The sequence below is a fragment of the Gossypium hirsutum genome, chromosome A11 (assembly GCF_007990345.1).
Source record: "Gossypium hirsutum isolate 1008001.06 chromosome A11, Gossypium_hirsutum_v2.1, whole genome shotgun sequence".
In the NCBI taxonomy this organism is placed as follows: Eukaryota; Viridiplantae; Streptophyta; class Magnoliopsida; order Malvales; family Malvaceae; genus Gossypium; species Gossypium hirsutum.
Window position 1 is genome coordinate 119535175 of NC_053434.1, and position 13656 is coordinate 119548830.

At 33.0% G+C, this 13656-nt stretch overlaps 1 protein-coding gene across 1 annotated transcript; it reads left to right on the top strand.

The window, feature by feature from the left end:
• Positions 1-607: 607 nt before the first annotated feature.
• On the top strand, positions 608-4660 carry LOC107904303 (beta-galactosidase 15). Its single transcript, XM_016830631.2, has 17 exons — positions 608-789; positions 879-1087; positions 1183-1249; positions 1349-1441; positions 1527-1670; positions 1773-1861; positions 1948-2053; positions 2140-2227; positions 2297-2415; positions 2514-2675; positions 2774-2970; positions 3061-3164; positions 3246-3361; positions 3446-3670; positions 3764-3978; positions 4065-4341; positions 4420-4660. Exons 1-17 carry the CDS (start codon positions 628-630, stop codon positions 4534-4536), a joined length of 2490 nt encoding a protein of 829 aa, XP_016686120.1. The 5' UTR covers positions 608-627; the 3' UTR covers positions 4537-4660.
• Positions 4661-13656: the final 8996 nt, after the last annotated feature.

Consider the following 13656-nt stretch of genomic DNA (forward strand, 5'->3'; position numbering starts at 1 on the left):
ATGTGTGCGATTCCTTGAAATGTTGTGTATGAATGTTGCTGCGTGTTTGGAATGTTAAGAGGAAGTGGCTTGTTGCTATGGCGCTATGTTATGGTCATTGTGGGTAGCTAGGAATGAATGAGTTTGCTAACAACTTTAAATGCAATCTCTTTTTTGGATTAGAGCCATTGTTGGTGTTACACAGTGAAGTACTTCATCCTGTTTTCTCTAAAAGGTGTTAGCAAGATTGATCTACTAACAATGCTTTGGGATGGCAACTACTATGATTGGCGTACTAACAAAAAGCAAGTCTTATTTGTTGATGAAAGAAATCTTAATTTAATATAACTAGAACTCTACAAGTTTTAATAATACGAAAATTTATAGATAATTAATTATAATTAAAAAAGTTTATTTAATTAATGCTGTTACATAGAACTAAAACTCAACTTTCAACATAATTTGCTGATTTAATCTCATATCACTGATTATATAAATCTATTTAAAACAACAAATAAATCAAAGTAAATATCTTTTGAAAATCAAGTATTTGATATGAATTCAATCACTACGCTTATAAATACGTTATCATACTCTACTGATTTTTCAATCAACACTTCTTTTTAGCTTTACTAGATAGAAAAAAAAATGAATATATTCAATATTTTATTTTCTTCTCTTATTTTTTCTTTCATCTTATTTCATTCGAATGCACTTAATGTCACTCATGATTCAAGATCTATCATAATTGATGGAAATCATAGAATTATTCTTTCGGGTTCGATTCATTATCCGAGAAGTACTGCTCCGGTAATAATTTACAATTGAGTTATTTGGGATATTTTTTTATAATTTAATTCTGGATGATTGATTGATTATTTTTTTTAATTTTTTATTAGATGTGGCCGGATCTTATAAGAAAGGCTAAAGAAGGTGGATTGGATGCTGTTGAAACATATGTGTTTTGGAATGCACATGAACCAGCTCATCGTCAATATGATTTTAGTGGAAATCTTGATCTTATTCGATTTCTTAAAACAATTCAAGACCAAGGTTTATATGCAATTCTTCGAATTGGACCTTATACTTGTGCCGAGTGGAATTATGGGTAAATTAATTTATTTTAAAATTTTAACGAATTATGCTATTTCATAAATAATTTAACTATTTTTTTAGTATTAATAGTTTTATTTGTTTTATTAGAGGCTTTCCTGTATGGTTGCATAACATACCCGGAGTTTCTCTCCGTACTAAAAACGATGTCTTTATGGTAATTCTTCTAATTTTCAGTAATTTTTTTAAAAAAATCAATTCTATTTTTGTTTATTTTTATATATAAATAATGTCTTTAATTTTTCTTTATTTTTAGAATGAAATGAAAAACTTTACAACTTTGATAGTTGATATGGTCAAGAAAGAGAAACTATTTGCATCCCAAGGAGGAAACATCATTCTTGCTCAGGTATATATGATAAAATTTTATGTTTTATTAATTTTATTTTTATTATATATTTTAAATAATATCAAAATAAAATGTATACATATAGGTTGAGAATGAATATGGGAATGTTATGGAACCATATGGAGATGATGGGAAATCATATATTAACTGGTGTGCCCAAATGGCTGATTCTCTTGATATTGGTGTCCCTTGGATCATGTGTCAACAAGCTGCTCCCCCAAAGCCTATGGTATTGCATTTTATTTATTTTTTTACTATATTATTTTATTTAGAAATAGATTTTTTTGTGATAATTGAAATTTGATTTTGATTTGTTTAATTATAATTGTAGTTGGAGACATGCAATGGTTGGTATTGTGATGAATACAAACCAAAAGACCCTAATACCCCTAAAATGTGGACTGAAAATTGGACTGGATGGTGAGTTTTTCTTTTTCTTCTTAAAATTGTTCTTAATTTAATTTAAATTATAAAGTTTATATTAAATTTATTTTAATTAATTTTAGGTTTAAGAGTTGGGGTGGTGCAGACCCTCTTAGAACAGCAGAAGATCTTTCTTACTCTGTTGCTCGATTTTTCCAAAAGGGTGGTACACTACAAAATTATTACATGGTCAGTGATTTTTTTTTTGAAATTAAATTCTTAAAATTAATAATTTAATTTTATTAATTAACCCCCATTTTCCCCAATTTTTTTAGTATCATGGTGGTACCAATTTTGGAAGAACTTCTGGTGGCCCATATATTACCACTACATATGACTACAATGCACCTCTTGATGAATATGGTAATTTTATGCCTTTGAATGTATATGTATAAAATATAATTATTGTAATTAATTATTAATTTTTATTAGGAAATTTGAACCAACCAAAATGGGGGCATTTGAAGCAGCTTCATGATGTTCTACATTCCATTGAGTATACTCTTACAAACGGGGATGTTAGAAATGAAAAACTCAGCAATTTAGTCATGGTAATAAAATTAATTTATATATGAATTTATTTGAAAAAAATTATAAATATTTATCATTTTATTCTAATTATTGTTCTTAATTATATATATGATTTTAGGCTACTATTTATCAAACAAAGGAGAAATCAAGTTGTTTTTTGAGCAATACAAATACCAAAACAGATGCAAATGTTAACTTCGGAGGCATTAATTACTTTGTTCCAGCATGGTCTATTAGTATCCTTCTAGATTGTAGGGAGGAAGCATATAATACCGCTAAGGTAAACCTTATTTTCATGTTCTGGGTTTATTACAGTTATGATAAATATGATATGATTGGAAATGGGTTTGTGGTTTTTTTTTGAAAAAAATAAACTAGGTTTCCGCTCAAACTTCATCGATGGTTAAGAAATTGAACAAAGCTGAAGATGAACCGAGATCTTTGAAATGGACGTGGCGACCCGAGTTGATCGAATCGACTTCTATTCAAGGAAGGGGAGATGTTTCCGTTAACAAGATAGTTGATCAAAAGGATATGGCAAATGATGCTAGTGATTATTTGTGGTATATGACAAGGTAAATTTTTTAACTCACATTATATTTAATTCATATAATATAAATTATATATGTTTTGATTAATCAATTAAATTGTTTTTTTTTGGACAGCATTGATGTTGCAAAAGATGATCCCATGTTGAATGGAACAGTGACACTTCGTGTCAATGATTCTGGTCATGTTCTTCATGCTTTTTTCAATGGAGAATATATTGGTAATTACAAACTATATTTTATATATATTATATTGAATTCAAAACATATTTATTTAAATTTATATGTATTTATTTTTGTAGGTTCTCAATGGTCAAAATATGGTGACAGCAATGTAACATATGTTTTCGAGAGGAATATTAAGCTATCCCCCGGAAAAAACTTGATATCATTACTTAGTGTCACCCTTGGATTCAAGGTATATACATACATATATATATATACATACTACAAATTGAAAACCCCTAGAATTTTAATATATAATTGAATCAAAATAATGCAGAACTATGGTCCGATGTTTGATCTGGTTGGAGCTGGAATTACATCACCAATTGAGCTGGTTTTGAGCAAAAATGTCATCAAGGATTTGTCTTCAAATAAATGGACATATAAAGTTGGTTTGAATGGGATTTCGAACAAGTTTTTCAACACAAATTGTGCTTCAAAATCATCATCCAAATGGGTTTCGGACCCTATTCCAGTTGACAGGAACTTCACTTGGTATAAGGTAATTAAAACCAATGCATTTACTTACATATAAATCTTACATATAATGTTTAATTTTATTAATATTTATGTTTGATTTTTTTTGAAATTTCAGACAACATTCAAAGCTCCATTGGGGAATAAACCAGTTGTTGCGGATTTACTAGGTTTAGGAAAGGGCATGGCTTGGGTGAATGGTCATAGTCTTGGTAGATATTGGCCATCTTATATAGCTGATAAGAATCTTTGTAAGACAGAGACTTGTGATTATCGTGGTAGATATAGTGATAGTAAATGTGTCTCTAAGTGTGGGGAACCTACCCAAAGATGGTAATCTTAAGTTTTTTACAAATATAAATATACATTTTTATATTATTAGTATTTTTTTAGTATTCTAATTTTTTTTTGTTTTATAGGTATCATGTTCCTCGATCATTTCTTAAAGACGGTGAGAACACTTTGGTATTGTTTGAGGAATTTGGTGGTAATCCTTCCTATGTACAATTCCAAACCGTTGAAATCGGATCGATTTGCATAAATACTCATGAAGGAAAAGAAGTAAAATTATCATGCCAAGATCGACCAATTTCAAAGATCAAATTTGCTAGTTTTGGTAGCCCACAAGGTGTGTGCGGATCATTTGACAAAAGTGAATATGACTCTGAAGTGGATGTTTTATCAATTCTTGAAAAGGTAAGGTGTTTTATTTTTATTTTTTTAATATCTTGAAATATTTTTTTCCTATGATATATGTTTTGAAAATTTTAACAGGAATGTGTGGGTAAAGAATCATGCTCCTTCAAAATTACCGAAGACAAATTCGGAAAACCTTCTTGTGAAATCAAAAAATTAGCCGTGGAAGCCATCTGCAAAGATTTTACTTTTTAAATTATTTTTTCTTTTTAGTTTTATTTTTTAATTATTTAGTTGTTTTATTTTTTAAATTATTGTAGGAATCATCTTAGGATTTGTAATTACATAAATATAATAAAAGCATAGTTTTTTTTATTTATTCTTTGCTTTCTTGATAAAGTTTCTGTTATAGATATAATATATAAACCTAAAAATTTTTAAAAAGGTTAAATGAAATTGATTTTGTAACTGCACAATTGTCTATATTTTAAGCCAAACTTTTCGTCCCTAAGTGTGGAAGCATTGGAGCAGCTTTAGAGACAGCAACCAACAAAGACATTTATTTTTGCTTTTAGATTACAAAAGTTGTCATTTAGTATGCTATAATCCAAACTTGTCTTTTTATAATGTAACAAATTTTTCAAAGATTTATGCACCTGATTTTGTTTTACAACCATAAGATATTAATACGTAATTCGATACTCGAGTTTGACACTTTTTTAATGTGGTACTTGTGTTAATTGTTTGGTTCAGTTTGTTACTTGTATTTGACAAAAGTTATATATTTTGGTATCTAAAAGTAATGATGTTAACTTTTTAGTGTTTAATTCGTGTTTTAAGATTGATTTGATGAAAGTTAATTGCTAATATTATTAGGTTTAAATTTTTCATGGATTTGTTTAATTTTGCATTTAGCTTGTCAAATACAGTCCAATGGATGTGATTTACTTCGGGTTTTAGGGTTGGTTTGATGAAAGTTAATTGTTATTTTTCATCACTAAAACCTGAGTTAAGCACTAAAAAATTAAAATTATTAATTTTGGGTACCAAAATGTATAATTTTGTCAAATACATATACCAGATTGAACAAAAAAAAATAACAAAGTACCACATTAGAGAAAAGTGTCAAACTTAGGTACCAAATTATGTGTTAAGTCTAATAAAATATTTTAATTATTTTACATTACATAAAATAAAATAAAATTTTAAATAAATAAACGTATATCTTTAAATAATAACTAATTACACTAATTAATAAAATAAATGATCGATGAATGGGATGAGGAGTATAATCGTCAAAAGGGGTCTTGGTTTCTAAGACAGATGTGTTGCTTGATGGAAGAGGAGGGGGCTCAGTTCAATGGCTGGTTATTGATAGTATTGAATACGAGCGAGTAAAACTCAATTCAAAAAAATAAAATAAAATTTTAAATTGAGTTAATTAAATTAAGTTATTCAAATTATTTGAGTTAACTCGAATAAGTAATTCGAGTTTCGAGTTTGAATTGAGTTTAATTTTACAATTAGAATAATTCGAATAATAAATTGGTATAAATACCCTTTTGGTCCCTGTCAAGTTTTAAAATGAGCAAATTGGTCTCTCTCAACACAAATTACAAAAAAATAAAATAAAAAATAATTTCCAAAATTCAAAATAATTTTTAAAATTCAAATTATTAATAAAAAGTTTAAAATTTATTATTTTTTTAAAAATTATAAAGTTTTCAAGAAAATTATAAAAAATATATAAAGAAATTTAGAAAATTAAAATTGTTTAGAATAATAATTTTTGTGACCTAAATAAGTTAATTAATAATTCAAGTTTATCATACTAAAGTATTTTTATTATTATTTTGCTTTGATTTTTTTTCAAATTTATGTGCTCTAACATGAAATTAGTTATAAAACAATATTTTAATTTGGCATGTTTAATTTTTTAATTTAACTCGAAGAATTTCACTTGATTCAACTCGAATTTCATCTCACTCGATTTGATTCTAAAAAAAATTAAATTAACTTAGGATGATAAAATAGGACTCGTAAACTTGATTAATTCAAAAAAAAATTCACTCAATTTGATCGAATGCTCACCCTTAGTATCCAAAGCGGTAATACCTAATAATTATAAAGTAAAAATGATATTTTTAGTGCACCAAATATAAATCAAAATATTGGTTCAGTATTTTTAGGCATAGATAATTCAAAGTTGGATGTGCGTATTAGATATGAGTATGTGTTTGAATGAGTATATTTTTTTTCAAAAGGTCTTTTCACGTATTAAAGAGTTCTTGAAGGGTGATATCTCAACGCTCATATTTAGATATACATTAGATACAAGTACCATATAAGATACTTAAAAGAAGTATCGGGGCAACATAGCTTTTAGTTATTAATGCTTTTGTATATTTTGAAGCTCATTTTTTATTTTTTCAATTGTTATTAGGGAATCAAGTAAGACATTTAATTTGAACGATGATGCCTTCTTAAAGATGAAAATTTTGAGATTGCTCAAAGTCCTTTGCCTCACAAATTGTGATGATCTCAAATATCTTTCCAATGAGCTACAACTTTTAGATTGGATAAGATATCCTTTAAGATCCAACTGGGCCACCCTGTTGCACTTCTCTTACCATTCAGTTGCATTGAACAATTATGGAAAGGAAATAGAGTAAGGATTAATTCACCTGATCCTTATGTTTTAGCTTAAGGTAGAAAAACAACAAAAAAAATAACCTTTCTTTCTTTTTTCTTTTTCTCTTTTCTCTCTAATTTATTATTGTTTTCAACAGTCCATGTATAAGTTGAAAGTGATCAACCTTGAAGGGTCCCTAAACCTTGAAATTCTGGATTTTGAAGGTTGTATAAGAATTGTACTAGTTCATCCACCCTTGGGAGTTCCTAAGAGGCTTAAACTTCTAAATTTAAGAGGGTGCAAAAGTCTTAGGAGTCTTCCATCCAAAATTGAAATGGAATCTCTTTAAACATTAATTCTTTTGGGCTGCTCAAGTCTTGTAAGGTTTCCGGAGATGGAAGGGAAAATGGAATGTCTAAAAACTCTTAATCTTTCTGGTTGTTGTAAAGTTGAAAATTTTCCAGAGAATTTGAAGCAAGTAGAATATTTGGAAGAGCTAGACTTAAGTGAAACACGCATAAAAGAACCCCCATCCTTCATTTTTCAATTGAAAAATATTAAAGTTCTGTATTTCAATGGATGCGAGGGACCATCTAAAGTTACAACAAAATATTCCTTCTCCTTTCAAGCAAACCCAAATAAGAAGGACAAGTTTTATGCGTCTGATGTTGCCTTTGCTGTCAAGTTTGAGTTCATTAAGAGAGTTAAAGCTAAGGGACTGCAATCTTCGTGAATGAGATATTCCTAGTGATATTTTTTGCCTATCCTCCTTGACAGATCTTGATCTTAGTGGTAACAATTTCATCAGCATACCTGAGTTTCTTACTCGACTTCCCAAGCTTAAACTTCTTATGTTATCAAATTGCAAAGAGCTTAAATCGTTGCCTGAGCTTCTAAAAAGTATAGCAAGAGTCTGTATAGATGGTTGTGCTTCACTTGAAGTAGTTGCAAGTAATGGTTGTACTTTGAGCTATGGAATGCTGTTTAGCAAGGCTGAAAGGCTGAAATTGGTTGGCTATACCGCTAGTGACTGGGCTGGCTCGATAGATGACATGAAAAGTTGTTGAAGTTGGCTTCCATGCAGCTCATGCAATCAAGGAGAAATTTATGCACATAAGTCTTCCGGATGAAATACATGCAACTGAAGATGTTAATGCTACTGTTTCATCTCAGTTTCATTTTGTTACCTTTTAACAATGTTTTTTGTAATTTAGTTTATTTTGAACTATGTTTGGATGATAATTGATATAACTTGATGGTAAAAGAGCTGGTTACCAGCTTTGTTCAAGTGTACAAGTTAATATTACCTAGTTCCAATGTATTAAGTGGAGTTAGGTAGTGTTTAGGTGATGAATTTGTTGATTTTGACCAGCCAATGTCTGGTATATGTAATGGCTTTATGCCAATGTTTCTTTTTGAATGAAATCATCAGATTTTCCTTCCATATGCTCTATTTTTCTTTGCTTTCTAAATTCTGTTTCTATTCCTGCTTAAAGCTCAAAGCTTGAAAACAAGCATTTTTTTGTTCATTCTTCATCCGGATACATTACATTGCTGTTAAAGTCCAGATTCAAGTTCATACTTCATCCGAATAAAGTGTGTCTAGCACCAACAAAAGTACCTCAGGATATGTTTTCACCCTTGGTTCAGTTATATTTAGCTGGAGCTCAAAGAAGCAAAGTGTTGTTGCTTAATCAACTGCTAAGGCAGAATATGTGGCAGCTGATGGAGTTGTCAACCAAGCCATTTGGCTGAGAAAAACCTTAGCTAATTTGAACCTGCACCAAAGGGAAGCAACAGGGATCATGTGTGACAATCAATCCGCCGTTGCAATTGCACAGAATCCTGTCTTCCATGGGAGAACAAAACACTTTGAAATCAAATTTCATTTTGTTAGGGAGATGGAGCAAGCTCGAGAGGTGGAGCTGATTCATTGCAATTCTGAGGATCAAGTTGCTGACATCTTGACAAAACCCCTTAGTGTGTCAAAGTTTAACAAATTAAGAGAGCAAATGGGAGTTTGCAGCATGGAAGCCAAGGAGGAGTGTTGAAATTAGCCTCCATGCAGTACATGCAGCAAAGGAGCAGCACATGCACGCTCGAGACCTACATGCAGTAGCTGAAGCTCAATGTTGCTGTCTATTTTAGTTTCCCTTGTTACTTTAAATGATGTTTTGTAACTTACTTGAATTAGAACTAAGTTGTTAATGTACTTAATGTATTATGTTGACATTTGAGCTGGTAAATCAGCTTTACTAAGTGTGCAAGTTTAGTCTTTCAAGTTTCTATGTAATTAGTGGAGTTAAGTAATGTTTAGGTAATGTAAGCCTTACTTTGATCAGCAAAATGTCTGATATTTGTATTGGCATTATGCCATTATTCATTTTAAATGAAATTCATCAGATTTCCTTCCATATACTCTCCATTTTGAAATTAAACAACAATGATAATAATATTATATATATAACAATTAATATTTAAAATTGAATTAAACAGCAAAAATATTATGAAATTTAAGGTAAAAAAAATAGATGAAAAAGGGATGAGATTGGATTAAAACCAAATCTTTGGGGCGAATTTTGAAAGAAATTAAAGGAGAATGGACTTATTAGAACGCGCGTTAAACTATGGGGGATCAAATAAGTAATTTATCCAAACACTTGAAACGACACCGTTGGAAGGGGGACTAAATTGCAAAGTGTAATGGATTTCGGGGTCAATTTATAAACAACGAATAACTTGATTGCGAAATATAAAAATGCGGAAGGGCCAATTGCGCAAATAGCCCTTCCGCTCAAAAACACGCGGATCCTGCCCTGGTGCGGGTCGGGTCGACCCGCCCCACGTCCGAAACGACGTCGTTTTATCATTAAACATGGGGACCAAAACGGTGCGTTTTGGTCCCCTATAAAAGCTAAGTTTTTTTTGAAAAAATTCATTTGAGACCAGGTGAGGGAAAAAAAAAAGAAAGAGGGAGAGGGAGGGCACGGAGTGATTTCCGGCCAGGGGAGGGACGTCGGTCCGATCGCCGGCGCCGGCCGCCGTACACGGTGGTCGGAGAGGTAAAATTTTCAAAATTTTTATTTTATTTTTTTATATTTGTGTATATTTTTATGTTAAATAGATAGAAAATAAAGAAATATATATATATGTATGTAAAAATCGAAAGGAACAAAGAAAAAAATACAACCTTTTGTTTTTTTGTTTTTAACAATCACTGCTATCTGTTTATTGAAGACTGTAAATTTCTCTTTAGTGTTTACAAAGTAGAAAAGAAGAAGAAGGAAAAAAAAGAAGCCCCTCCGTACAATTTTTGATTCGGGTTTTTATAACCCATTTTCATCTAATTTCCTATTGTTTCTGTTTTGTCTCTTTGCATGGGATGGGCACGATGGAGGTGACAGAGGCATGGGGTGCAGACGGTAATGGGCATGCGTGGAGGCTGGCGTGGAGCAGAGGCGTGCGAGGTTGAGTGGTTGCGCACATGGGGCAACGGCGCAAGTGGGCAAGTGGGGGGGTAGGTTTGCTGTTGCTGAAAGTTTGTTATGGGCTATTAGGTTTGGGCTTAAGGTTTGGGCATTTTGGGTTAATTTTTGTTGTAATGGACTGGAAGTATTTTATTAGTCTGGTTTGTTTGGGTTGGTTTGCTGGTATGGGCCCGGGCAAAATGGGCTCGTACAGCTGCCCCTCTTTGCTCATTTTCGTGTAACGAGAATAGAGCAAAGACATCAAAAGGGCCAATTTTGCCCGGTCTTGCCGAGTCTTGACTTTTTGGTGCTCATCTTCTTTAATTAGCCTTATTCCAACCATGCCACGTCTTGTTGCTTCATCTGCTCTACTGCAACTTCAGATACGCCTTGTACCTTCAATCTACTCTGCTACGACTCCATGGGGATGAGATTTGTGTTTTTAGTCTGCTCCACTACTATTTAGGGAGATAAGACTGGATGTGACCTGCTCCACTACTACTTAGGGAGATAAGATCTGTGGTTTCGTCTGCTCCGCTACTACTTAGGGAGATAAGACTGTAATCTTCGATCTATTCCGCTGTCAAATACAGGGAGATAGAGTTATCAGCTTCAATGTACTCCACTGTAGTCAGGGAGGTAAAATCTGCCATCTTCGATCTGCTTCGCTGCCAAATACAAGAAGCCAAGATCTGCAATCTTTAATCTATTCCACTGCCAAATACATGGAGATAGAGTTATCGGCTTCAATGTACTCCAATGTGGTCACATGGAGGTAAAATCTGCCATCTTTGATCTTCAATCTATTCCACTGCCAAATACAGGAAGGCAAGATCTGCAATCTTCGACCTACTTCACGCCAATACATGAAGATAAGATCTGCTTTCTGCGATCTACTTCGCCACCAGTATGGGAAGACAAGATCTGCATCGTCGATCCACTTCCTACCAATATAGGAAGACAGGACCTGCTATCTTCGATCTACTTCACGCCAATACATGAAGACAAGATCTGCTTTCTGCGATCTACTTCGCCACCAATATGGGAAGACAAGATCTGCATCTTCGATCCACTTCCTACCAATATAGGAAGATAGGATCTGCTACCTTCGATCTACTTCACGCCAATACATGAAGACAAGATCTACTTTCTGCGATCTACTTCGCGCTAATACATGAAGACAAGATCTGATTTCTTCGATCTACTTCGCCACCAATATGGAAAGATAAGATCTGCATCTTCGATCCACTTCCTACCAATATAGGAAGATAGGATCTGCTACCTTCGATCTTCTTCACGCAAATACATGAAGACAATATCTGCTTTCTGCGATCTACTTCGCCACCAATATGGGAAGACAAGATCTGCATCTTTGATCTACTTCACGCCAATACATGAAGACAAGATCTACTTTCTTCGATCTATTTCGCCACCAATATGGGAAGACAAGATCTGCAATCTTCAATCTATTCCACTGCCAAATACAGGGAGATAGAGTTATCGGCTTCAATCTACTCCACTGTAGTCACAGGGAGGTAAAATCTGCCATCTTCGATCTGCTTCGCTGCCAAATACAGGAAGGCAAGATCTGCAATCTTCAATCTATTCCACTGCCAGATACAGGGAGATAGAGTTATCGGCTTCAATGTACTCCACTGTTGTCAGGGAGGTAAAATCTGCCATCTTCGATCTGCTTCGCTGCCAAATACAGGAAAGCAAGATCTGATATCTTCAACCAGCTCTGCTACAAACGAGAGAGGCAAGGTTTGTCTTCGATCTGCTTCGCTGTCAATGCAGGAAGGCAAGATCTGCTATCTTCAACCAGCTCTACTACAAACGAGAGTGGCAAGGTTTGTCTTCGATCTGCTTCGCTGTCAATGCAGGAAGGCAAGATCTGATAACTTCAACCAGCTCTGCTACGACCAAGAGAGGCAAGGTTTATCTTCAATTTTTACTGATCTGTTCTTTAGGGAACATGACCTGTATAATGAACCTAATTATGCCTAATGATTAGTATGGCATGATCAAAATGAATCAAATGCTCCTAACTAGACATGCGTGAATGGTATTTGAATGAATACAGAATGTCATGAAAATAATTCCTTAATGCTTAGGTTATCATCGCTCAAAAGCTTATTAAGGCTTTATCACTAACGTGTCGCAATGCCTTCTTGACCAGCCGGCATTTCCAAAGAAACACGTAATCTGATTGCCCCCACTGTGAACATCGTAGTTCAATCCATTGTGACATAAAATTTGTACCATCAATCTCCTACTGTAACCCAAGGGTAGAAAGATATGGCTTTTTTCAATCTTCTCCTATCGTAATTCAAGGGTATAAGATTTAAATCCTTCTGGTCCCTTACGTCGTTCCCAAGGTGTCGTACCAAAGACTCATGCGCAAACAAGGGCTCTCTTTCCCGAGGTAACCTCTTCCTATTGCCTGAAGATCATCACTTTCTTGTTTATTCAAGCTTTGTCACCAACATGGCATCTTGTCAATCAACGCATTTGACGACAAAAATCTAAAGAGAAAGTCTAAATTTAGACTATTCCTTCCCAAATTTCCAACCTTTAAATTTGGAGTGTTCTAAACAATTGTCCTGCTTCAGGCTCCTATATTATTTAGAAACTTTTCAGAGTAATATGTAAAACTTCCTTCGTGAAAATTTTATTAGTCCATTAATCATCATGCTTGCAAAAGATCATAACGATAGATAAAATAGAATTGATTTGAGAGCATAGCTCAAAATGGATAAACTATCAAGGATAGCAAGAATAAAAGGGGAATTAATTGGGAACACGTATCTTGAAAAAGAATGAAGTATTCCAAGAAAAAAAAAGTATGAGGACAAGATGCCCCAGATATCGTAGCTTGAACTTCTCTGTACCAACTCTTTGAAAGACCATTCTGTGTTTGACATGTGTTTAGGAGATCTACAAGACTTTGTCGATGCCCCAAGATGCTACCTACCCTTTCCTGTTGAATCAGGTATAGCAAGATCATTACATGCCCCGATTTGATCAAAATTTGAGCTGCTCTGATCACCTCATGCCCCAATTTGATCCAAAATTTGAGTCGCCCTTTTTTTGGGTTTTCAACTCAAGCCCCTCTGGTCTCAAGGCGCCCTTTGCGGGTTTTCACCTTGGCCTCTCCTTTTTTCACTCATTTTTCTTTTCTTCTTTTTCATTAATTTTCTCTTTTTTTTTAAGTGAAGTATTTGTTCCTTGAATCAAAATTCTCAAGATTAGGCAAGTTCTTGCCATCTATCTTGG